The sequence below is a fragment of the Rhineura floridana genome, chromosome 3 (genome assembly GCF_030035675.1).
Source record: "Rhineura floridana isolate rRhiFlo1 chromosome 3, rRhiFlo1.hap2, whole genome shotgun sequence".
Classification (NCBI taxonomy): Eukaryota; Metazoa; Chordata; class Lepidosauria; order Squamata; family Rhineuridae; genus Rhineura; species Rhineura floridana.
The window spans coordinates 83,938,026-83,965,276 of record NC_084482.1 but is presented as its reverse complement, the minus strand read 5'-3'; the positions used below and the strand labels follow the sequence as shown (position 1 = coordinate 83,965,276).

General features: G+C 40.0%; 1 protein-coding gene across 13 annotated transcripts in view; it reads right to left on the bottom strand.

Annotated features, from left to right (window-relative positions):
* LOC133380132 (teneurin-2) overlaps positions 1-27,251 on the bottom strand; it is a 995,941-nt gene that overhangs the window by 489,191 nt on the left and 479,499 nt on the right. For 11 of the 13 annotated variants that reach the window (XM_061616787.1, XM_061616792.1, XM_061616791.1 and 8 more), the window contains one exon: positions 13,876-14,001. The exons of the other annotated variants lie outside the window; for them this stretch is intronic. In XM_061616787.1, the coding sequence (XP_061472771.1) occupies positions 13,876-14,001 (126 nt within the window). The remainder of the gene's footprint in view (positions 1-13,875; positions 14,002-27,251) is intronic. 13 annotated transcript variants of the gene reach the window in all.

Here is a 27,251-nt window from a genome sequence, read left to right as displayed (position 1 = left end):
TAGTATGCAGCCAGTCTCGTGGCTGTATAATACATCTTTGTATGGGACTATGGACTTGTATAAATAAATCAGTAAGGTAGCAACTGGTTAGCAAGAGTAACACATGAATATTGTTTGTAGATTCTACAGAATGGTGATGTTGCTTCTATTAGTTTTGGAGAGGGCAAAACCAATTATCGCTTTTATACTTAAGATAAAAAAGGAAAATAATTAGCAAGTGTTTTTTTCAAGATTATTTGAAATGTTTAACCATCCCACTTGCACTCACCTGAGACCAAATCTATGCCATATTCTTCCTTTTTTATTTATAAAAATTATATCCTACTTTTTGTAAAAAGATCTGAGTGGGTTACAACAGTAAAATGCTAGTTTTACAAGAGTAATCATATCCTAACAAGTTTAGGAACTAGAATGTACTACCAATAGAAAAATAGAATTACATTAATAAGTTGGGCATTAGTTTAGCTCTATGAATGTACAAAGCAATGCTATCCTCTAATGTAGCTATGGCAAATCATAGCTCCTGAGTGGGGACATTTATGCATATCTACTCAGTCCCATTGGACTCACTCCCAGGCAAATGCATATGGAATTTCAGCCTGAATCTCTCACTGTGTAACTACCTCCCTTTTTAAAAAATCCTTTTTAAAATCAGATCTTTATTCTGATTGGAACTACTATTACTGCAAAAGTGGCAGAGACCACACAAACAATTCCAGAAGTATATGAAAAGAAAGTTCAGTAAAAATCCAGTTATCAGTATCTCCATTTTGATTCAGCAATGAATGAGAGACTGCCTTTGAAAAATTCAATCCAAAATATAAAAGATAGTGCTCAATTTCAGTTTGAAAGACAGGGAGAGGGCAGGTGCAATGGATTCCCTACAGTTAGTCTTTTCTACTTCCAATTCCACTAGCGTGCGAACTTACATGGTCGGTGATAACAGAACTAGTTCAGACATTGTTCATTTACATTTGTTATTCAATGGAATCAAAGAGTGCTTAGCTATCAGAGTTGTCACCCAATTAAATAAATCTTAGCCAAAAAAATCAAATGAGTTTTATTGAATCATCAATCAATCAATCAATCAAGGTTGCATATTTACCTGAGAGTAAGCATAATTGAACGCAATGTGACTTACTTAAGACCGTAAGAGCAACCATGCTGGATCAGGCCAAAGTCCTATCTAGCTGCTCATATTTTGTAGTAACTGGTTCCTATGATATTGGTGGCAATATATATAGCCACTACAACTAGTAGCCAATGACAGCCTCATCCTCTGTGAATTTGTCTAATTCCCTTTTAAAATTATCCATGTTGGTAGCCATTACTACACCTTGTAGTAGCAAATTCTACAGTTTAAGTATGTGCTGTATCCTTTCCTGAGTCTTCTACCATTCAGCGTCACTGGATGACCCCGTGTTCTATGAAGGCCAGCTTGCCTGGTGAGGCAGAGCCACAGCGATAGCCTCCCGACAGTGTTGTCACTGCTGCTTACCAGGAAGGACGAGGCACTGTTTAGGCTGTGCAGATGCACCAGCAGGAGTGCTAGCTTGGCTCCACTACTACACACCGCCCCAGCCTCACTGCTGGGTCTCCCCTACCTCCCATGGTGTCACTGCTGACACTGTTACTGGAATGCTATTGCTACTGCTATGGCTCTGCCCCATCAGCCTAGCCACTCCTTGTTCTACTATTATGACAGAGGGAGGAAAACATGTCCCAAATCCACTTTCTCCACACCATGCATCATTTTATAAACCTCCATCATATTCCCCCTTATTGACTTTTTCCTAAACTAAAAAGCCACAAACGTCGCAACATCTCCTCAGAGATGAGTTGCTCTACCCCACTGATCATCTTGGTTGCCCATTTCAGTACTTTTTCCAGCTCCAAAATATCCTAGTTGTATAAATGCATTATTTATAGATTATTTGCATTTCTAACCCACCATTCACTACAGGGTCCCAGGACACACAAGTCAGAATAGCAATCCAAAATAACATTTAAATATACAACTGCAGTTGCAGGTTCCGTTGGATCTGCTGTCACTTGAGGCACAGGTGGCCTCAGTGGTGCACAGCGCCTTCCAGCAGCTTAGGCTGGTGGAACCATCTGGACAGGGATAACCTGGCAGAAGTAATCTATGTAGTAATCCAACCTTAAAGTTACCCAAGCAATGCACTTTATGCGGGGCTACCTTTGAAGATGGTTTGGAAAATGCAGCTAGTGCACAATGTGGCTGCCCGATTACTGACAGGCATGAGGTGAGATGATCATATAACACAGATCCTGGCACAGCTGCCGTGCCTGCAAGTTTCCAAACCCAAGTCAAAGTGCTGATTTTGGTGTAATAAAGCCCTGATCAGCTCAGGATCCCAATATCTTTTGGAGTGTCTCTCCCAATATGAACTGACCCAGACCCTTCAGTCCTTCCCTTGGTATCCCCTGCAATAGCAGTTAAGAGTATGGCAAGAAGAGCAAGGGCCTTTTCAGTTGTGGCTCCTCACTTGTGGAATGCTTTTCCCAGTGAGGAGCATCTGGCACCACCATTAACATCCTTTTGGTGACAGGTAAAAACTCCCAGGCATTTGATGGATAATGGTAAATGATCTGATGTTTACTGATGAATGTTTTCCACTCCTGAAATTTTTGCTGCTGTTTCTGTTTTATGCTTCGCTCTTAATCTTTTGTAAGTTGCTTACAGACATTTTTTTTGGTAATAAGCACCTAAAAAAAACCAAATAATAAAAACTGAATTAAAACCATCAAGTAAGATACAGTCACCATCCTTATGAATACCAGTTGCTGAAAACTGGGGAAGGGGAGAGTGCGTTTGCCCTCAAGACCTGCTTGTGGTCTTCTCATTGCACTGTAAGAATAGGATGCTGGATTAGATGGGCCATTGGCCTGACCCAGCAGGCTCTTTTTATGTTCTTATATTGTTAACTTCAGCACTCCAGAAGGGAGGACCTTTATATTAATCATCTACTCCTGAATGCCTGAGCAAAGAAGTATGTCTTCACTTGCCAATGGAAAACGTAAGTGTGAGATGCACCTCAGTGCAGAGAGCTGTGGTAGCCCACAGCTTAGGGACTACCACAGAAGTCCCCATCATGTTTCCCTGCCCTGTAAGCATAACATGACAGCAGTAATGAGACTGGCTGTTTTATTTTCAATTCTTTTTCTAATGATTACCAAAATGGAGTTCACCTTTTTCAAAGCAGCTGCAAATTGGGTTGACGTTTTCATCAAGCTAACCACCACGATTCCAAGTCCCCTTTCCTGATCAGTCGTTACCAGCTTAGATTGCATTAATGCATATGTAACATTATTTATTTATTATTTGATTTATATCCCGCCCTTCCTCCCAGCAGGAGCCCAGGGTGGCTCCTGTGTCCCAAATTATTTTTTTTTTGTCCCAATATGCATCACTTAACACTTGCTTACATTAAACCACACCTGCCATTTTAATGCTCACTCCCTCAGTTTGGAATTCTTTGCTAACCCTTTTTGTTTTTACCACCCCAAATAATTGAGTGTTGTCAGCAAACTGGGCTACTTCACTGCTCATTCCTAATTCCAGAACATTTCTGAATAAATTAAAAAGCATTGATGCTAGTACAGATTACTTTTTTAGCTGTGGCTCTTCATCCAGTAAGTTACAATTAGCCTCTTCAGTTCAGGATTTTAAACAGGCTTTAAAAACCCATCTATTCCAGTTTGCTTTTTCTTGATAGTTTAACAATACTGCTGCTGAAATTATTCTATTTTTTTAAGCTGAGCTTTAACAACATGGGTTTAGTTTCCTGTGTTTCAAATAGCTGATTTGCTTTTATCTGCCTTATGATTGTTTCATATCTGTATTTTATGTACTACTAGGGTTTGCACCCCTGCTCACTTTGCTTGCCAACTCGGCCTACCTCCACCCCTATCCAAACTGCACCCCTCCTCAAATCCCTCACTCCCCCATTGTAACCCCTTAGGCCTTCCCCTTTCTACTTCATACAACTACTAAACTCCCTTTCACCTTCACAAACCCATTTCTGAAACTGCTTTTCCTTTCTATTCTACAGCCCCCTTTGCACCCCATTTTCACTTTCACCCCTATTTCCATGCCTCTTTACTCCTTCCACACCCCACATTTCTCAAATGCCCCCTATTGCTCCTCCGCAGCACTGCAAATATCCTTTCCCTGCAGCCACTTCCACCTGCCCTGCCCCAATTCCTACTTCTCTTCAGCTTTCTTTCCCACCAGCCCATCACACACCTGTCTTCTTCTCTCCCATATTTCACTTACCTCGAACTGCCTCCTTTACTCCCAGCCAGTTCCACCTGCCCCCTCCCCAAATCCTCCTCTTTCCCTCCCCCATCACCAGAGTAGGCAGAGTAGGAACAGTAGAGAGGACCGGAAATAAAAAAGGGAAGACATATAGTACAGACACAGCTTCCAGTTCCTAGTACAGACACAGCTTCCAGTTCCTATATTGCCCCACACATTTACCACAGAAGAACTGCCATGGCTTCGGGGTGTAACAATACCCTATCTGGGAATATATTGAAGAAATTCCTTTCCTGGGCAAAAAAAAGAAAAACATGCGAAGTGTAAACAGTGCAAGGAGGAGATGCACGGCCTAGCTGCAAGAATGATGGAACATTTTAATGAAGCTTGACACAGGCAATCTTACGTACTATTTCCCACATTAATAAAAATCAAGTTATATAAACAATTACACAAAGTGTACCTTCCTTGTAAAATGCTATATTGAGTTGTAAATTAACATGTTTTAGTAATCAGATTTGCATCATTGTCTAGGAAATACATGAAGAACTGAAAGTGAAAACTTTATTGAAATCAGGGGTTTCTCTTGATCATTTAAATCAATCCACGCTGCTGCAAAAGGCCAACTGAGTGCAAAATAAAACTCCTTCCCACCCCATGAACCAGAAACTAACCATGTCCACAGCAAGAGTTCTTAAAATGAAGGAGGGTGGGTAAGTCATTGTGCACATTGAGGTGATTGGAGTGGGATTTTAACACCTTGGTGTGACCCACAGGAGAGGAGTCTTCTCTTTGGTCCACACTGACACCCCCCTTCTGGCCAGCTACCACGTATCTAGGGTTGCCAGATCTCTGTTTTTCAGCCTGAGACTCTGGTTTCTGGAGGTCCCCTCCAGGTCTCTGGCTGACTCACCTTAATCTCCAGACTTTCAGCTTTCATTGAAAAAAAATTAAGTTTCTAGGTGGTCTGGTTCCAGAGATACACACCAAAACGTCAGCCGCCCCCCACAACTTCTTGGTTGCTCTAAATTCTGCTCTAATCCCTGCCCTTTCAGGTTTTTAGCCAATAAGAAGTCAGGGTTGTGATTGACAAGAAATGATAAAACCAAAAACGTAGAGTCAAATTGAATTATGTGCCTTAAAGTCGATTCTGACTTATAGCGACCCTATGAGCAGCGTTTTCATGGTAAGAGTTATTCAGAAGGGGGTTTACCATTATCTCCCTCTGAGGCTGAGAGGAAGTGACTGACCCAAGGCTCAGAAACATACTTTTTCCTGCTTTTCTGAACATCTCACAGATTGAGTAAGTAAGCTTTCATTTGTTTTCTCTCCTGTGTGTAGGAGTCAGACAGGTTTAAATGTTGAAGAGGGCAGTGTTTTGCAAACTTCCCAAATTGAAGCTTTAACCCTCTTTTATCTTCTCCCAGGCATTTTAACAGCATTTGAATAACATGTGTTTTTAACTTGCTTATCTGTTTTTACGAGTTTTAATGGTTTAAATTTGTATACTTGTTTTTAATGTTTTTAATTGTTGTAAACCGCCCAGAAAGCTTCGGCTATGGGGCGGTATATAAATGCAATAAATAATAATATTAATAATCTAGTATTTGATTTTCCAGAGTAAACATACCCAGAGTAAACTCCATTGAATTCAGTAGGACTTCCTTTTGAGTAGACATGGTTAGGATTGTGCTGTAAATTGATGGGACTTTTGAGTGAACATAGGAAAGAATTGTGCTTGTGTTGTATATCTTTCTCTGCCCCTCCAGTCCTATTTTTAAAACAATTGGGCAGGGCTTACTTAGGTATCACTGTTTTTATTATGTTGGAAACTAATACTGATTTTATTTTTTTAATCTTCTGCAATGATCAACTGGTTTTGACAATAAACTATTATATGGGGTGTATGTATTTTTACATCTCCAATGTGTGTGTGTGTGTGTATGGGAATCTTTTCAACAACGCAGTGAGGTAGGGATGCAGTCTGGAAACCAAGGCAGCTCACAATAAGAAATAAATCCTTTTAAAATGCTATAACCATAAAAACAAGTATAAACAGTTGCAAAACAGCTTAAAGTGGCATGATTCTGAATTTTGGGTTGCGTGAATGAAGTTGCTTATCACTTGAGGTTGCAGTTCTGTCCCTGTTTGAGTAGGCCCCACTGAATACACTGGGACTTGCTTCTGAATAAATAAACATAGGATTGCACTATAAATATCTTTACAGGTTGTGTAAATAATGAATATATTTGATAGTCATGCTTATACAAATATTTCTTCATTTATCATATTTTTGGTTTTTGGTTAAGAATCCTGACTGGTTGTGAGATGCTTAGTTTTCTGCCTTACTCATAGGAATCTTGTTGTGGTTGGTATGGTATTGCATTTAAGAAATCATCACTGTCTTTTGTTCTTCTTTTTCTATTTACATTTCATTTACCTTTATCCTCACTCCCTTTCATCCATAACAGCAACAACAGTGGTTCCATGCGCTCTGCTCAACCTTCTTAAACCCACTGATGATTCACCTTGTTGTTTGTTTCTTGTCCAATAGTGGTAAAGAGAATTCACATACTGGGCAGCGTGGTTGCAATTGTTATTGTTCCTAAGCTACTGCCTATGAAGGTAGACCAAATCATGTGTGCTTTCTCTCTGTCAATTATATTCACTGGAATTGGGTTGGCTGATAAAGTGAGTTTATAGCAGCTCACAGGGGAGACAGAAAAGGGTAGAGAATCTTCTCATTACTCAGACCTCTTTCTGAAATGAAGGGTCAAATCTGCAAAGAAATTTGGATGTTAAAAGGTAGGGGCAGGGCATTCCAGGCAGGGGGTTGCCAACCCTACTTGGATATGGATATCTTTGTAGAGGATCCCTTGTCAAGCTTTACCAACAATACAATCTAAACCATATCTACTGAGAAGTAAGTCCTGTTGAGTACTATGGGGCTTAGTCCCTTAGTAAGTGTGTTTAGAATTGCAGCTCTTCGGGGGCATCCATCTTTATTCCTGAGTGCTCCCATCTAACATCTCCTAGGCTCCTTTCTTCCTACAATGGCCTTTGGGTGACTGGCCTGGCCTGGCCTGAGGGCACTTGAACCCTTTTTGCCAGAAGCTAATTGGCTAGAATAAATGTTCCCTACCCAGGCTCCATCTTTTAGCTAAGATTTCTATCTTAATTTCCAATCAGATAAATGTTTTCCTGCCCCATGACATCACTTGGACCCTCCCCATGACATCACTCAGATCCACCCCCAAAATCGCAGGGTTTTGGATGCTACTTACCTGGCAACCCTACAGGTATGGGATTGGGCAGAGCAGAGCTAATGGGAAGCATCACCCACAGCCACAACAAACCTGGCCAGCTCCATCCCCTTCACTTGCGTAGACAGCACAAGTGCACCCGCTGCCAAGAGTTCCCTTGAAATTTGGAATAAACTGCAGCTTTCTGTAATGTCTGAATATGGGAAATTGATTTGTTCAAACAAAAGTTAGTCATGTCAATCCATGATTTAATGTCCTGGTTTGTGAACTAACAGTGATTTGAACAAACTGCAGTTTCCCATATACAGACATCATGGGAAACTTTGAACCTCACTCGCAAAAAGAGAGGGGAGGGGGTTAGACTCTATGGCAGCCTTTCCCAACCGGTGTGCCTCCAGATGTTGTTGGACCACAACTCCCATCAGCCTCAGCCATTGGCAATGCTGGCTGAGGCTGATGGGAGTTGTGGTCCAACAACATCTGGAGGCACACTGGTTGGGAAAGGCTGCTCTATGGCCTTATAGGCACCTTCCAACTCTACTATTCTATGATTCTAAGAAGCTTCTAGGACATAAAGAGAGAGGAAGAGTAGTTCCCTCATGTACTACCCAAGAAAATTCAAGAAGACATTTTCAGGCTGAAACCAACTCTTAAAAAAAAAACCCCAAAAGAAGCAATTAGCATATATTTTCCTCTATGGATTGAGAACAGTTGGGGAAGGGTATTGATAATAAATTATCCAGAGGGGAAAGAGTTAAGGGGACCATCCCCATAATTTCCTTCAACGTATAACCCCCTGAGGCTTCTCTTGCTTAAAATAAATTTGCTATTGGAAAGATACATACAACTGCACCCAAGCCTAATTTGAGCATGGTGTATTTTGTTTATATTTTTATTAGGCCTCACCCCAAAAAACTTGTAAAATATTATTTTCAAAGTTAAATAAGTCTGTATGTACTGTTAAAAGAATTTTCCTAAGCTTTAATTAAGATCCCAATTATAAAAAAAGTCAACACTATTCAGAATCAGAACAAAATGAGCCTTCAGTAGAATGAAACATCCGACTGAATGTTTTCAATACTCTCTAGAAAATAAACATTGCTATCTCTTGAGGGCGCAGTGAGCAGATCTGAGCATGCTTCTTTTAAAAGCAATAACCATCAATATGGCTTCCACTTGTACTAGACATCTCTAATGCTTTGAGCTGCATTTTCTCTGGAGATAAGTGTTGTCCTGAGAACCAGAGCATGAAGAGGACAGAAAGGCAGAGCTGAACTGTTCACTCATGCTCCTATTGAAGGGACAGCAGTCTTATCTTTATACAAAACAGAGCCTTAAGCACTAAAAGGAAAGTTTCATAAATCTTTTCCTGCCAGTTTTGTCAGTTTCTATGCTTTCCTGTTCTACTGAATTTGATTAGAATCAGTTTTTGCCATATAAGAATCTCAGCGACCCATAATGACTAAAGAACATTTCGAAGCCGCTCTGAGTTGCAGGATATTTCCAGCTGCTAACATTGCTGATAAGAACTAATGATTCCTAATAGTACCAACAACACTATTTTCACAGTGGATACTATAATGCTTCTTTTGTTTTGGCAATACTTAAACAGTCATGTAGATGTTGATAAGTACACAGATACTATATAAATGAAGCAATCTTGCAGGAACTATGGCAAACTACCCCACATGGAGAAACAATGCATTATACTGCTTCCCTTTTGCAGGACCTAAATTTTATGACACTGCCAAAACTAGCCAAAATAAAAAAATACCACTGTAAACAATTACACAAAGTGTGTTAAGACAGGAAAGAAAAGGCATTTTTGTGTGTTTATGGTGGTAGTTAATATTACTAATCTTCACAAGAAATAAAAGCAAATAATAAAAGTAAAAAAATTAGAAATATACAGTAATTTTGGACACAACAGTAAAAATGGAATAATAGACTGAATACATAAAATATAATAGCATGTGTCATGGGGGGAAAAAGAAAGGAGATAACAGCATACCTTGGAAAGGCAAAAACTGTTATCGGTGAGTGGAGCACCAGGGGTTCTGCTCAGGCAACAATGTCAAAAGCATAGCTTGACTAGACTCTCAAACATTTCCTGGGGAGAATTTAATATGCCAGATCTGGGAGGGAAAGGTAAAAAAAAAAGGAGTACAAGGAAAGCCATAGAAAGAAGCAATGTCCCATAGTATCCTTTTTCAGCATGCTTCTCCCGGTCTCTTTTCAGGCCAGGGAGAGGGGCATGTTGGGAAGGAGAGACAGCAAAAGGAACAGCAACAGTTAAGGAACACCTACATGACGTGGGCATGTGTACAGTACCAGCAGTGCTGGGATCAGTATATACCGTAAATCCAGATGTTACCTCTTCACAGTAAACTCTTTCACACCTGTAGCAGATTGGTTAAACAGTCTGGAGACACAGATGCCACTGTTACTCAGATACATTTACAGTTTGGGGATGACTGTACTAGAATTTCCCTACAAAATAATGCAGGATGCAAGGGCTACATTGCGCCCTATGGTGAAGACAGTAACAGTGACAAGGAGTTATCTGGACCTCATAATCATTATCCAGTTGGGCTGAAAAAAACAAAACAGAAGGGGATGATTTCCTGTCATATGTGTGAGAGTATTGCCTGGTGACAGCAGCAGGTTCGAAGACATTCAAGTATTATGCCCTGAATATTTGGAGTGGTGAATCTAGATAGATTGTCCAGAGTGGATAAAGTCTACAAGGCACATGGATTATTATACAGTATTTATGAGTAGTGATGATGCAAAACTTCGTAACTAGGGAACTGTAGGGGGAACTTCCCAGGAGGATCCCTACGCCTGTGCAGCCTCTGAGACGAGCTCCGTCTTGGATGAAACTTATCCAGATTAAATTCAGTCAGAAGGCTCTTTTCTGACTGGGAATAATTTCTTCCGGTTAAAGAAGAAATGTGAGATTTCCCACATAGCTTTGTTTTGATTGTTGGAGTCTGGAATTCGTCAGAATTGTCTGTCTTCCAGCAGCTCAGACAGAGCGAGGATTTTTATGCTAGCTCAGCTGGATAAGTGACTCGTTTTTTTTTATACGGACTAACAGGCAAACATCCTCCTGTCTACATTCATCATTTTCTTATCTATACAGCTAAAGAGATTTGTCAAAGTAACAGCAATTGAGATAACCTAGGTGAGGTAAGACTTTCCTTTTTTTATTCACGGAACTAAGGGGGAAGAAAATATAAATAGCTTATCTTTTTTTTTTATTGCAAAAAGCTGACATGGAAAATAGCATTTTAAAGGTTACAACGGACGAGAGATTTCTGATTGGAAGAGATAAGAAATCTTTTTGATGTATGGCTGGGACTATTTTTTCTGATCTACTTCTTTTTTTGACGAATCTGCTCATTCTGTCTGCTACTAGCTATTTCGACGCTGTGAACTAAAGCCGTTCTTACACTTCCGGGCAGATAAGAGATATGGGCTGTCTAGCATGTGACGTTAGTTTGTTGGAAAGATTAACTCCTTTGTAACTGGTTAAAGAAACAAGCTGCTCTTTGTTTGGGATATTGAAAATTGAAGGAGTTTTGTTCCTTTGGCTTTAAGAATGACAATTAAGAAGATCATGGATGTACAAGAAGGGACTTTATCTCTAGACATGTTTCAGAAAATAATGAATGGGATTAACTCAATAAAACAAGAACTGAGAAATAATAGACAAGCGTGGAGAATTGAATTTCACGAAATGAGACAGGAGCTGAAAGAAACTCAGGATTCTATGAGAAAGGAGAATAAAGATAGATCTGGAAAACAAAAAAAGGATGAAAGAGAAATTAAAGGGAAGGTTCAAACTATGGAGATTGGCTTAATTATGGACATGAAAAAAGATTTGGATTTTCTGGCTGTGATGGATCCTGAAGACAAATATTACAGTTTGGAATTCAGCACTGTCCCTGAAGGAATTGAAGAGATTGGAGATAAAGATATTATCGGTTCAAAAAAATTCTTGGACTGGAAGGATTTGATGGAACTTGAAATGGAGAAAGTTAACAGAATTAATCCCTGTTTTGTGTCAATGGAAAAACCTTCAAGAGATGTACTAGTGTATCATGTGGAAAAGAGGAACAGAGATGCGGCTTTGCAACAATACTTCAGTGATACGTTTGGATTTGATGGCAAGAAAATATCTGTGATGGAGGAAATTCCTATCAGACTTTTATTATATGACTATGACAGCAAGATTTTTGGGTGCGTAAAGATGGAAGATGGAAGATGGACCCAATATGGATAATGACAGAAGAGCGATTTAAAATTACTGGACTTAGTAGATTTGATGAGTTGGATTAATTGATATGTTTATTTAGAAAAAAAAATTGATTGACATATATCTCAAGGATTGGAAACTTCTCTTTGACTTTTTGTGGAAGATTAAAATGATATGATGTTAATGAGATTTGAAACCAATTAAGATAACCGTTGGAGGAAGGTGATTTTATAATCTATTAAGAGATAGGTTTGTTATATATTATAGATTTATAGCTGAACTATGACAAATCGGAAGTCAATATTCTTTCTTTTATATATATATATATATATATTTCTTTTCGTATTGTACTAGTTATTGATTTGTATTGTTTTGGTTTTGAAAATTGGAATAAAAATTAATTGGAAAAAAAAACTAGGGAACTGTAGGGCAAACTAAACAATTTTCTCCCCCCTCCCCAGCTCTTTAGAAGCTGAACCCAAAGTCCACCAAGGTTGGGCCCAGCTTATTAAAATGCTTGCCTTGGTACCATCATTTCCTGCAACTGCCCCCATCCCACAAATACAGTATTCCTGGTTGCAATGACAGCGGTAACAGTAGCCAGAGCTGTGGAGTCAGAGTCGTGGAGTCAGAGTCGGAAGCAATTTTGAGTGGAGTCGGAGTCGGTAGAAATATACCGACTCCGACTTCAAAATAAATTTTGATTGACAATTTTTTAAAAATATAAATTCAAAATGTCAAAGAAACTTCCCATGAAGTCAGCTGTAGTTGAGCATTTCACCATAACTCAAAATGGAAAACATTTTGTGTGTCAGTGTATGACACAGGACCCAGATGAAGACAAATGCTGTGATGCCAAGATCAGCGCATATTCAGGCAGCGATAAAAATGCTCCTATGAGAGCTTCCAATTTAAAAAGACATTTACAGCCCTTTCCAGGGCTGTGGAGTTGGAAGCAATTTTGGGTGGAGTCAGAGTCGGAGAGTAGAAAAATAGAGGAGTCGGAGTCAGAGTCGAAGGTTTGGCATACCGACTCCACAGCCCTGACAGTAGCTACAAGATATCTGCAGACAGGTGGAGCTTTTCTTTTCCAATGAGATAAATGGCTTCTCCAATCTCCTTGGTCACAGTCCATCCTACTTTGAGCAACAGGTTGAGGATGCTGCAACAAAAATTTCCATAATGCAGCTCTAAAAAAATAAAACCCACACCTGTGGATCAGAAGATGACTTTTTTTGGGATAAAACATTTCACAAGAAATGGGGTGGGGGACGAGGGGGAGAATAAAACTGCCACTGATTACCCCAGCAAATACATACTTTACCAATTTTATAATTTTCTAGATATTTCTAAAGTCTGATAATGTTGCTTGATTGTTAAGAATCAATGATTTTTTGTTTTTACTGCCCTGTAGGTTTGTGTGCCTATGGCCATACTACCCTGAACAAGCCCAATCTCATCTGATCTCAGAAGCTAAGCAGGGTCAGGCCTGGTTAGTACTTGGATGGGAGACCACTTGGGAATACCGCAGGCTTAGAGGAAGACCGCAGGCTTAGAGGAAGGCAGTGGTAAACCACCTCTGAATACCTCTTACCATGAAAACTATGAATACATCCAAAGGATTCATAGGATCACCAGAAGTCGTAACTGACTTGAAGGCATATAACAACAACAAATAGGTTAGTATAACCTTAGTTTTCTAGTCATTTATCCCAATGTGTACAAAATTTCTTGGTTTTTGAAAATTGTATTCCACGTTGTCCATTTATATCAAAAAATGATAGAGTTTTAAAACATAAAAACAAACAAACTTATGCACATGTTCCTAGGTCAACTTTTAAACAGCAAATTCACTATAGTTGGAATATAAGAGGGCCAGTAACTCATCCCAACCATGATCCAGAAGAGCCAGTAAGTTACAAGGGGCATTCTTAGGGGCATTTGGGGCACAGCAGTTCCTATTACCAAAATACAAAACCATTTTTACCTTTAGTAACATAGGAAGGTACTTTATACTTACTCCAATATTAGACTATTGGTCCATCTAGCTCAGCACTGTCTACACTTACTTGCAGAAGAAGATCTCCAGGGTTTCAGGCAGGAGCTTTCCCTAGCCCTATCTGGAGATGCTGGGGACTGAAACGGGACCTTCGGCATGCAAAGTTGATGATTTACCACTGAGCTACAGCCTTCCCCTTAAAGTGGAAGCAGAAGAAAAAAATGATGTAGACAAGGAAGATGTTAGTCCAATGCATTTTGGATCCTACTGGTTCTTCTTCAGGGCAATTCAGAGCACAGTGGCTCAAAATTCAGCTGTCCTGCTTCTATTTCTTAAGTACTTTTTAAGAAATAGAAGAGGCAGCACAGCTGAATTTTGAGCTCCTGTGCTCTGAATTTCTCTGAAGTAGGACAGTAGTTGGGTTAATTAAGCTATTTCTTTTTTTGCTTCTGATTCTATAACAATACTGACCTTATGATGTATGAAATTCAGTACATATGAAAGTGGCACCTAAGGATTTTTGTCTACCAGCTCAATTGCATATATATAAAGTTATAGATATAAATACACATGTAAATACGCAACCTGGATCTGTAACCAATTCCATTGACTTTGCATTTTCTCAGTTTAATACATGTTGATAATCCTCTCTTATCTATTATTATCAAGCAATAAATTACTGCGCAAAATGTCTGCAACCGCTCCCCCTTCCAAGATAGAGAAACATCATTCCTTGAGGTAAGCTCTCCAATATTTTCAACATGTGAAGAAATATGTCATCTCCCACAGCAGGAGATTATAATGCTTATAATTTGTTATTTATTTGAACAATCTGTTTGGTTGGTTTTAAAATGGAAGCATTTAGCTACAGTGTTTATCTGGGTAATGAAACAAGAAATAAAGCTAACTACCACAAAGGAGGAGGGAAGGGGGAAACTATAACAGCCAACAAATAACCACACAGATTAAATCTGGAAGGCACACAATTTTTCTTTCAAATCTAACTCTCTTCCATTTATCCCACATGAATCATTCCTATATTAGATTTTTTAAAGTTAAAGGCATTTAGAAAAAGGGAAAATAACACTACCTCAGTGTGTTTTCAACTACATAGCAGAGACAATAGAGGGTAGAAACAGTAGTATTCAGCTAAGGCAAGCCTATGCTTTCCAGGAATGTTTAATAACTCATATTTAAATTATGATTTTCTGCAATCTATGACTTCCTATCCATTTCCACAATATTTTTTTATGGAAATCAGAATTATTTATTTTCTGGCAGTAACATCCCATTACTTTTGTCAAAACTGTTTTCATGTGTTCAGTCATCTCTGCATTCTTATAAACTAACTGAATAAGCAATTAACATTCACCAGCATTTTAGGCTGGAAAAAACCCCTCCATCCCACTGTTGCTAACATAACCTCTGGAGGCGTAAGCTAGTGCAAAATGACTGCATCTCTGAGTCGGGGGAGATAAGAGAAGTGACACAGATTAAAACAAATTGTTGATCCACACCAGAGAGGAGCTAGGCAAACAATAGAAGTAAAAGCATAAATGTCAATTTGGGATGATAAAGGATACAATCTAAATGTAATATGAGAGGCCTCCAGACAAAAGCAAGAAACAGAAATTACACATTACTGAAATAGCACAATGTAATAAGTGCACGCATGCGCAATCACATACACATGAATATGCACACAGAGAAATCCACACAAAAAGGCGAATTGCTCAGTAACATAGATTAACGATGAGCACAGTTATGTTGACAAAATATCCTAAACATTTCCTATGTAGATCGTATACAAAGCTTACACTCTGGGCAAGTTTGTCATAATTTTCAAAGGCTCTCATATTTCCTGTCCCTCTTTCTGCTCCCTCTGGATTAGCGTCTCAGAGTAAGTATCCATGCAGGAGATGTCTGTGATGCCAATGCATCCTTCCTCACAGGAGAGCACTGCCAAATGCTTGCTATTTATCCAGTGGAAAAACTGAATAAGGGCATTTTGACAAGGTCAATATCATATCATTTTTATTAATGGTCCTCATCCTGCATTCTTCTTTTTCAATCCCATCCAAGTAGGTCCATAAATACGAAAGCTATTTGCTTGATGAATCAACCAATATCTAAACACACTAGCATCAATTCCACTAGCATTTATAGAGACAAAAAAGACAGAGTAGCCCAAAATGTATCATGAGTTAACTATCTCTAAGCTAGCTAAGTTCAGTTTACACAGTTGTAAAAGGGAACACACAGGGTATAAAATCCTATCACAGTCCCCATTACAACCATGGTGATAAACAACTTGGAACAAACCAAACATTTCCACCAATTCATTCATCCAACTTAGTGGGAGAATGTGAATTCTAACATAAAATCGTTTATGTGCACCTATTCATTCTTCATATATTTTAAATGAAAAATGGAGCTCCAGCCTGCAAAATGTAGAGAGAGTTGGGAACACAAATTGTAGAGAAACCACCTAAGCAGGGCCTTGCTTGAACCATGTGCTGTGGCAGGAAGGCAGTGGTCTCACTTGCTTACCCCCACCCCATTTAATTGATCAAATATAAAGGGGGGGAACCAACATTTGCACCAACATTTCTGTTAGTGGAAGATTCCACTATTTCCTCACGCTTCAGTAAGTGTGTAAAAGTGTACTAGAAAGGGAACATCTCACTTCAGTCAGAATTCAACTACTTAGTCACACAGCACAGAAAAGCAGGTTTCCAGGAGTTGCCTGTTACAAGATTAAGATCATTCAGAAGAAAAAGAACAGGAGCAGGAGTGAAAGCACCAAAAGTGTGGCTACGATGTGGTAGGCTCTCTACTGATGGTGTAATGCACATGTATCTGGGAATAGAAAGAACTATATTGACCAGATAATCTAGCTTCCAGGTATTTAATATCCACTTCACCAAAATTAAGTCAATTTATATCAGGTAAAGGTAGTCATCCATTCGCAAATATGTACATTTGTTGTAGATTAACAGACATTGTGAGTTACCGGAATCCCCCTTGGGATTACTTTATGACAGAACAATGGCCTACAAAGTGCACTTGAAAGCTGACAGAAGTACCAGTATCCCAATGTACATAATAGTTATTCAATGAGTATAACAGAATGATATAACTTTCCCATTGGTAGCTTTGCTTTTAACATTTATTTTTATGGGCAGTGAATTTGTCACTTGCTTCTGGATTCAGTTTCATAATATTCAGGGAAAAGAGTGCATCTCAAGTTATTAGAAGATGGAGGATGATCCATCATTCTGAAAATGTTGAGATCTTAAGAGGAGAGTGAAGGAAATTATTAGGAAGGTCAATTCCTTAAGGAAGCTTGAAGCTTTTTAAAGCAATTATAAAACCAGCTCTCATACACTTCATGTTAGATATCAACAATGTATCTACTTTGGCAGGAAGAGAGAGCTCCGAACAGCTGATTTGGTTTTGAGGTATTAGAAGGAGAGTCTGAAGGAAACATTAGACAGACTGTGAGCACTTGCATCTAGTTTGGAAGGTCTGACAGGCTTCATAGAAGGGGACACGCTAGCTGGGTGGTGATTCTGCTGTAACTATTTCAGGTGGGTGTGCTAACTTTTAATAGTTAGAGTGTTGGACTAGAATCTGCAAGACCAGGATTCAAATCCCCATTTCACCATGAAGCTTACTGGGTGAGCCTGGGTCAGCCACAGTCTCTCAGCCTAATTTATCTCACAGGATTGTTGGGAGCTCCTTGGAGGAAAGGTGCGATATAAATGAAATAAATAAATTTCCTTTCACATGTCTTTTATTTCAAGGTTTGTAAACTCCACATTGTATAACATTTTAAACAAAAATTCAATGCAGTTCTTACAATTGCTGTGCCAGCATACCGCTACTTAAGAATGGTGTGCTAGTAGACAACCAATAATAAAAGGCACTGTTAAAATGGAGAGGGGGAAATTTCTAGTTGGACAGTAAATCATTATCTCTAAAACTCAACAGATGTCTCCAACAATAAATGTAAAGAAAGTGATTATATAATGCAGCACAAATGAACCACAGCTAACCTGTAGAAAGAGGGAATGAATCATCTTATTATCTCTTTCCAAAAAAAGTGCACTACCTCCTTTGACAGAGCACAGTGCAATAACCTACAGTCCATTTCTGTTCTTTGACTTTTTTCATGGGTCTAAACTTTTATGGTATTGTGACCTCTGACAATGCAAGTCATTAATGTCAATGACAGACTTAAAGTTTCAGTTAAACATATATTTTAAAAGGGAAGAACCAGGAACCAAGTTGAAAGCAAATTTGCCAGCTTCAGCATTCTGAAGTTTGAAGCCTATGTTCTGTTCTCAATAATGCACAGGCCACATCTTCAGTCTGTGGGACAGGCTATTTAGGATAACAGAGAGATTGCAGATTTAATAAATCAGTGATCTTGCAAGAAAATTTTGTAATAATTGTGCAGTAATACTATTTAAACAAGCTGGAACCATAAACCTTTGGATAAAACACTACGTACAGTACATATATTGCTCAAAGTACTACATTTGTATTACCTCAGAGACAGTTTAATACTGGAGCTAGTACTATATCTTCTGTATGATTCATTCATAATCAACAGTAGTTGGATGTTAACTTTTCTTCTCAGCCTAAGGACAACAGAGAAGACCAGTAATAGCTTCTCTAGTAGCAGTAACTGTACAGAAGTAAAGTACTGCTGACATTACTTGCAGTAACCTGCAGTAAACTACTTAAAATAATGTTTGTCTAGCACTTCCACAGGTTCCAAGTATTTCACAAGCATTATCTAGCTGTACTCCTTGCAGCAATCCTGTAAAATAAAATATCATTCTCCCCATATTGCAGATGGGGTGACTAAAGCATAGAGAGTGTGACTTGATTAAGTCCACTTAGCAACTGCATTGACAGGGGTGAGACTTTCTGATCTGTAGTTCAGTCTCTGAGTCATTATGCTGCAACAGCTTTCATACTGCCACCATACAGCACCTCTGCCGCTAGCGGGATTGCCCCCTGGGGATCCCCTTAGGGAGTCCTGAGGGCGAGAGTCCTACCCCTCCTATTTTTTCTAACCAATCTAGAGGAGATTGGTAGTGGGGAGGGTATATGGTGCATGTGTACTTCCAGTGCAGGGTGACAGCCTGTGCAGTGAACTGAATGATAGGAGAAAGTCACCAGATGGCTTCAGAGTGAGAGTCTATAACTGGCAGAAGGCTGGCCCTCCCTGTGTGTGAGATGGGGGAGAGTAGATGTGCTCTGTGTGAAAGATATTGAGTGGGACTGACTGTCCCCAATTCTCTCAGAAGCCTACTAGAATAATTGGTTCAGGTAGGTTTTGTTGGTGGGCTCTTGTTGGGTCCATATCAGGTGTTTAGGAAGAGTCTTAGTAAGGAGAAATATGGGTGATGCTACCCCAATTTCAGTGATCATGGGTAGAAGGAGGTATAGCCATGGGGAGGTGGTGAATTAACATAGAAGGCAAGGGTAAGGCTATCTACACCTTGTTCCTCGCTCCCACTGCTCTCATGGATAGGTTCCTCGTTACTCATCTGCTGTGCCCACTGGCCTATGTGTGTTATTCTTTAACGCCAGATTGATGATTTGATCATGGATGGTGCCGATTTGGTGTGCATTACCGAGACCTGGGTGGTTGAGCTGGGAGAAATTGATCTGACCCAGCTTTGCTCATCTGGATACTCACTGCAACATCAGCACAGGCTGCAGAGATGGGGGGGCGAAGAGGAGTTGCTGTGGTCTACAGAACTTCCATCTTTGTCACCAGGAAACCACTCTGTCTTGGAGCTGGCTGTGAGGGCCTGGTGTCGAGCCAAGGAGACACAAAACTAGGGTTGCTGCTGGTGTACTGTGCTGCCCGGCAGCTTCTCTGACCAAGCTGGTGGAGGCCATCTCGGCTGTGGTATTGGAGGAGTCTGGAACTATAGTCCTGGGTGATTTCAATGCCCATGCTGAGGCTGCCTGTAGTGTTCCGGCTGGGGACTTCATGACCTCCATGACGACCATAGAGCTGTCTCAAGTTATCACCAGCCTGACGCATAGGGCAGGGCACACCCTCGACTTGTTTTTTGCTCCAGATGATGGGGTGGCAGTGGATGTCACCCCATTGTCATGGTCAGACCACCTCCTGGTGAAGTTTAGACTTACAGCTCTGATCCTCCCCTGTAGGGGTGGTGGACAGATTAAGATGGTCTGCCCCTGGAGACTAATGGAATTGACAAGATTTGTGAATGCCCTGGTGATCCTGTTGAAGAGCAGGTGATCCTGTTGAAGCCCTTGTCACACTGTGGAACAGCAAGGCACATCGGGCTCTTGACACAGTTGCCCCTGAGCACCCTCTCTGGCATTGTGGACCCTGGTTTGCACCTTGGTACACCAGTGAGCTAAGGGCAATGAAACAGGTTGGATGGTGGCTAGAATGCAAATGATGGAAGACGTGCTGTGAGGCTGATCAGGGACACATATAACATCATGCCTACTGTGCTGTGGTGAGGGCAACAAAGAAGGCCTACTTCGTTGCCACTATCGCACCCTAACCTAGCTATCCAGTGAAGCTTTTCCGTATTCTCATGGGTCTGTTGACATCAACTCCAGGAAATTGAGTTTTAGACCATTTGGAGGCCCACTGTGAATTGTTTGCAAGGCACTTTGAGGGTAAAGTTGCTCGCCTCTGTAGCAATCTTGATGACCCATCGACATCTACTGTAGTTTCCAGTGTGGTGTCCTTTACATCTACTGCAACGTCTTGGGAATGGTTTCAGTTGATGTGGCCTGATGATGTGGACAAGATGCTTGCGACAATGAGGCCAGCAACGTGTCCTCTCAACTCTTACCCTTCTTGGCTTATTAAAGCTTGCTGGGGGTGGGGGGTTGACCAAGTGGATCCAGGGTGTGGTCAATGCCTTGTTGCGGGACAGAGTGGTTCCAGCTGCTCTGAAAGAGGTGGTGATCTAACCACGACTGAAAAAGCCCACCCTAGGCCCATCGATTTGTGACAGCTACCGACCAGTCGCAAATATCCCCTTCTTAGGGAAGGTGATTGAGAGGGTTGTGGTGCAGCAATTGCAAGTACTCTTGGATGAAACAGATTATCTTGCCCCATTCCGATCTGGGTTCAGGTCTGATGGATGACCTATCGGGAGAAGGACAGGAGGAGTGCAACCCTGTTATTCTTATTTGATCTCTCGATGGCTTTTGATACAATTCACCATGGTATCCTTCTGGGCCAACTTGGTGAGATGGGTATTGAAGGCACTGTTTTACAGTGGTTCCGATCCTATCTCCAAGGTAATTTTCAGAGAATAGCATTGGGTGATTGTCTTTCGGCCCCCTGGCAGTTGTGTTGCAGAGTGCTGCAGGGTACCACCTTGTCCCCCATGCTATTTAACATCTATATGAAGCCCTTGAGATCGGTCATCAGGAGATTTGGGGCAAGGTGTCAGCAGTTCTCTGACGATACCTAGCTCTATTTCTCTGTAACATCTGAATCAGGAGAGGATGTGCAAGCCCTGGACAACTGCCTGGACTTAATGGTGGGCTGGATGAGGGCCAATAAACTGAGTATGAATCCTAGCAAGACAGAGACACTGTGGGTTGGTGGTTCCCAAGTTCGGAGAATTGGTCAGTTGTCTGCTTTGGATGGGGCCATACTACCTCTGAAAGAGCAGTTCCACAGTCTTGGGGTGCTCCTCGATTCTTCTTTGTTGCTAGAGGCCAAGGTGACCTCTGTGGTAGGAGTGCCTTTTACCAGCTTCAGTTGGTAAGATAGCTGTAGCCACTTCTGGACCAGGATAGCCTTACCATTGTTGTCCATGCACTGGTAACCTCCAGGCTGGATTACTGAAATGTGCTCTATGTGGGGTCACCCTTGAGGTTGGTCTGGAAGCTACAGTTGGTACAAAATGTGGCGGTGATGCTGCTCACTGGGGCAAGGTATATCCAACACTTTACCCCACTGCTGAAATAATTGCACTGGCTACCTATTAGCTACCGGCTAAGTTCAAGGTTCTAGTTTTGGTATACAAAGCCCTATACAGCTTGGGACCAGGATAACTGAAAGAACATTTTATCCTTTATATACCCAGTCAGTCAGTGCGCTCTGCAGATGAGGGCCTCCTGCAGATACCATCTTATTAGGAGGTCCATTCCGCACAACATAGGAAGTGGACCTTTAGTGTAATGGCACATACCCTTTGGAATTCCCTCCCCTTAAATATTAGACAGGTGCAATCTCTATTATCTTTTCAGCGCCTACTGAAGACCTTCCTCTTTCAACAAGCCTTTTAAGTGGAGACCTTATCCCAGTTTGCATCTGTGCTGGAACTGTTTTGATATGTTTTTAAACCTTTTCTCCCTTTTAAAAAGGTGTTTTTAAAGCATTTTCTAAAATTAGGTTTTAAAGATGTTTTGTTTTAATATATTTTAAAGTCTGTTTTTATTATGTTTTAAAGTGTTTTTAGTGCTTTTGTTTGCTGCCCTGGGCTCCTACTACTGAGAGGAAGGTTGGGATATAAATCAAATAATAAATAAATAATAAATAATACACCAGCTTTCATACTGCTGTTTGAAAAGATAGATAAATCATTTATTAGCCTGTTAGGTAGGTCATTATTATTCTTTCCATATTATAGATGGAAAGCAGAGGCTGAGAGAACATGGCTTGCCTAAAACCACCCTCTGAATTTACTGGTGAGGCAAGATTTGAACTGAGAATTTACCAGCTAAGAGCTCATTCTCTTAACCATTCCCCTAAACTGTTCACCACTGAACCATATGAATGGCTATATTTGCACATAATGCTAAACCATGGTTAACACTGTAAGCATAAGCTGGAATAAGCCTGAGTGAAACTTCAGGCTCACATGGTTCCTGCTTCCCTTCCGTCTCCTCCCACATCCTGAGAGAATGATTTCATCACCATTTCACAGAATCTCTGCTCATCATTTTGTACTGCTTTAAAGCTAACCCTAATCAGTTTTTTTTTAAAGAAAAATCAAACCATGGGTTAAGAAGCATAGAACATCTTTTTCTTATATGCATTTAATGTGTAGTGGTTATGCAGTGAAATGATTTAAAACACAGATAAAGTGTATGGTTTAAAACACAGATTAAGCAGTATAGTGTGCAACTGAGTTTTCCTTATAAAAATAAGCTTATGCACTGCTGCTGACAGATTCTGTGAGGAAGCTGGGGACCTGAATGCATTACACACTCACTCCTGCAGGGCTGGCAGGTGTGGGATATGTCAAATAAATTTATTACATTCTGTGTTAATAATTAAAATTATAGAAAAGCTAGATGAAAGTGCTCTACATCCAGCTAATTTGAAGCTACCTTATGAGACAATAACAAGCTTCTAACAGTTTTTATTTTATTTTATTTAAAAAAATACACTAATTATGCTTAATGTTCCCTGTCGCATTAGCTTTCATGGTAATTATATTTCAAAACTTTTGCAATTAGGGTGCAGTTAATATTGTGGAATATTGCAATTATTTTTCATTGTGACACCTCTATTGAAAACTGGTGGCATAATGATCACATTGTTCAACTAAATCAGAACTGTAGAAATATGGCAAATGAACCAATTACAGATTATTATTTCTAATTACAGATAATGCCATTTTCCATGCTTTTGTCCAAAATAATTTCTCAAAAAAATACACACACTCACTCTCTCCTGGTCACAATCCAAAGGAGCACATGCATACATTCCATATCAACATATTTTCCCTTTTGAGAAAGTGTCCTAAGTTTTTTTAAAAAATAGTGGTTAAGGGATTTAACATGATTGTTTTATAGGAAATCTGAGCAAAAAAATGATGTGTGTTAACTGTGTGAGAAGAAACTGCTTATTGAACTCGGTAACATTCATTCAACTTTTTATTTATATTAATATTCTCAGACTGTGCAAGTGAGAGGGCACTTCTGCACATTTGGGGATAAACTTAATAAATTCTTGAGGCTTTGAGGAGAACTTTAGGAGCAAGGGATTTACATTTTTAGCAGTCAATGAGTCAAGTATTTTAATAATTGTTTTTATAGTGTATTTTAAATAGTATCTTATTATTGTTATATTTTGATGTTGCTTGGTTTTTGTTGCTTGTTTTTTGATTTTTGATTCTGTTATATTTACTGTATCTATATATCTTGCTTGTTTTATCTTTTATGTACACCGCCCAGAGAGCCTTTTTGGCTTAGGGCGGTATATAAATTAAATTAAATAAATAAATAAATAAAATAAGTAATAGAAGCTTCCTTTTTCACTCCCCCTTGCCCCTGCCCTGCTTTTGCCAGTGTTGGAAAGGGATGAGAACAATGGTTGAGGAAGCATATTACATCATGATGCGGAGTCCTTTATCAGAAGCAAAGTGGGACAAGAATAGTCACAGAATGGAAGAAGATGCCTCTCACTACTTTCCTGAGATAGACCTTTTTGTTTTAAAGGGGTGGAGTTTAAAAAAGAATTTGGAAAAGAAACTACACAAAACTGTAGTATGTGCAATGTCTACACATGCACTCCATTTGTTTCAGAGCTCTCAGTTCTAATTGAACTGATGTCTACACAAAGACATTTATATAAACACATAAATATAGGGTTACCAGGTCAGAAGCATCCCAAACTCTGGGATTTTAGGGGTGGGCCCTAGTGATGTCACAGGGGTGAGTGATGCCATAGAGGCAGGCCTAAATGACATCATAGGGGTGGGCCCAAGTGATGACATTAAGCATGATACATTAAGCCTCAACCACTGTTGCTTGGAGTTGCAATTCAAACAAAAAAAAATCTTTGATTGGAAATTAAGATAGAAATCTTAGCTAAAAGATGAAGTCTGGGTAGGGAACATTTAATCTAGACTACTTGCTTCTGGCAAGAAGGGTTTAAGTGCTGCCAGCCCAGTCACCAGAATGTCATTATAGGAAGAAAGGAGCCTAGTGTTGTGGAGATGTTAGGTGGGAGCACTCATCAGTAAAGATGGATGCCCCTGAAGGCTGCAATTCTAAACACACTTACTAAGGGACTAAACCCCCTACAACTAAATAGGACTTACATCTGAGCAGATATGGTTTGGATTGTGTGTTGGTAAAGCTTGACTAGGGATCCTCCGCAAATATATCCATATCCATGCAGGGTTGGCAACCCCCTGTCTGGAATGCCCTGCCCCTACCTTGTAACATGGCTGCTCCAAACTTCTTTACAGATTTGAGCCTTCACTTCAGAAAGAGATTTGAGAAACAAGTAAGAGTAAGAATATTCTCTACCCTTTTCTGTCTACCCTGTGGGCTGCTACAAACTCACTTTGACAGTCAACCCAATTCCATTGAGTAATAATGGACAGAGAAAATATGCATGGTTTCCATTGAACTACTATCATATCTAAGTGAAATGCAAATTGCAAACAACAACAAAAGACAGTGATGATTTCATAAATGCAATACCATACCAACCACAACAAAATTCCTATAAGGCAGAAAGCTCAGCATCCCACAACCAGTCAGGATTCCTAACCAAAAACCAAAAGTAAAAAATACCTGGCACCCAGTCAGCCAAGGTAATAGAAATCCCCATGCAGCACAACCTGACCCAGGGGCTGCAGTTAGTGCTGAATGCTGTGGTACAATGGCTGACATGAGTGAGCCCCTATCCGCAAATAATACCTCTTCACTGTTTGCCGATTTGCTACCAGGCCAAGTTCAAGATGTGTTTTCCATGTTACATGTGCCACATAGTGCTTTTTCTGCTCTTGTAAGAAATCAGTTGTTTAGAGCGGCAGCACCTACGCTTTGGAACTCCCTGCCTATTGACATTAGGCAGATGTCTTCATTGTGCTCTTTTCAGCAACTCCTAAAAAACATTTTTGTTTAGCCTACCCAGGCATGTAGAAGCTATTGTGTTTTTTATCTGTTTTTAACTCATTGTTAGTTTTTTATTATTTTGAATGTTTTTAAATACTTGTCTTTAACTGTTTTTGCCAATAATTTTATTGTTTTAATTCCTTCTGTAAACAGCTTTGAGTTTTTTTACAATAAAAAGGTATATAAATGTTGAAAATAAAATACATAAATAAATTTTGGAGTCACTGTGGCCCTTGGGTTTCTTTCCACTTTAAGGAACAAAGGAATCTGCCTTATACCGAGTCAGGCCATTTGGTACCATCTAGCTCAGTGCTGATGGCATGGACTAGCATTGGCTCTCCAAGATTCCAGGCAATAGTCTTTTACAGAAATTGAACTTTGGGCCTTTGCATGCAAAGCATATGCCCTACCACTGTGTTACAGTCCTTCCCATTTTAAAAAAGGATCTTTTAAAATTGTTATTTTCAATTTACCAATGAATGCACATCATACATAGGGCAGATCCACACCATTCATTTCAAGCACATTCAACACACATTTGAACCACATGAATCACATCACAGAATCATGGGAGCTGTAGTTTGTTAAGCGTGGTGGGAAGCTACACTTCCCAGGATTCTTTAGGGAACATCATACACTTTACTTGGTTTCCAGTTTCCGGCAATGGCAGTGTTATCATCAACTCCCACTCCCTGTTGAGTATTTTCAATTTTATGTGGGTTTAGACGAAGACAGAACAAAACAAAACAGACCTAGGAGTTTGCTTTATCCGTGGTGTTCTGCTGGTATTTTATCAGTGGAGGAGGGAGTCTTTTGAAAAGGAAGAACGTATACGAAGCAAAAGCATGTAACCGTCGAAGGGAGCCAATTAAGGAGAGTAAGGAGTGGGTAGAAGTGAGAAACGGAAACCTCTTTATCTCTAGTAAAAAAAATCTGTTTTGTTTTGAAAGAATTGGTGTTAAGAGAAGTCTAGTATGTGATGGAGCTCTAGTTATATTATATCTACACCCGTACAGCCCAACCGTCAACATTAAGGGGTAGTAGAAACAACAATAATGACCTATTAGTTATGTAGGTCTGAAGTCATACCCCTCCAATATAACTCTCCTTAATTTAAATGATGAGTAGGTTTGAGCAAGGAATAATTGTTTTATTAACCCCCTTTTGTGTTCGAGCAGCCCCCCTGCTCCAACACGAAACAAACAACTAAACCAGTGAGCGTGGAAAATCACATAAGAAGCTGAAGTAGTAGCATAAGTGGTTGATGAGTCTTCTGTTAGGTTTCAGTGTCTAATTTTACCAGTTTTCTTGCAAAGAGGACTTTAGGTACAGAAATGGGGGTGCCACAGCATCTGATTGTCCTCATGCGCAACCTGTACTCTGGACAAGAAGCTACTGTAAGGACAGAATATGGAGAAACCGATTGGTTGCCCACTGGAAAGGGTGTGAGACAGGGGTGTATTTTATCACCCTACTTGTTTAATCTATATGCAGAACATATCATATGGAAAGTGGGATTGAACCAAGATGAAGGAGGTGTGAAAACTGGAGAAAGAAATA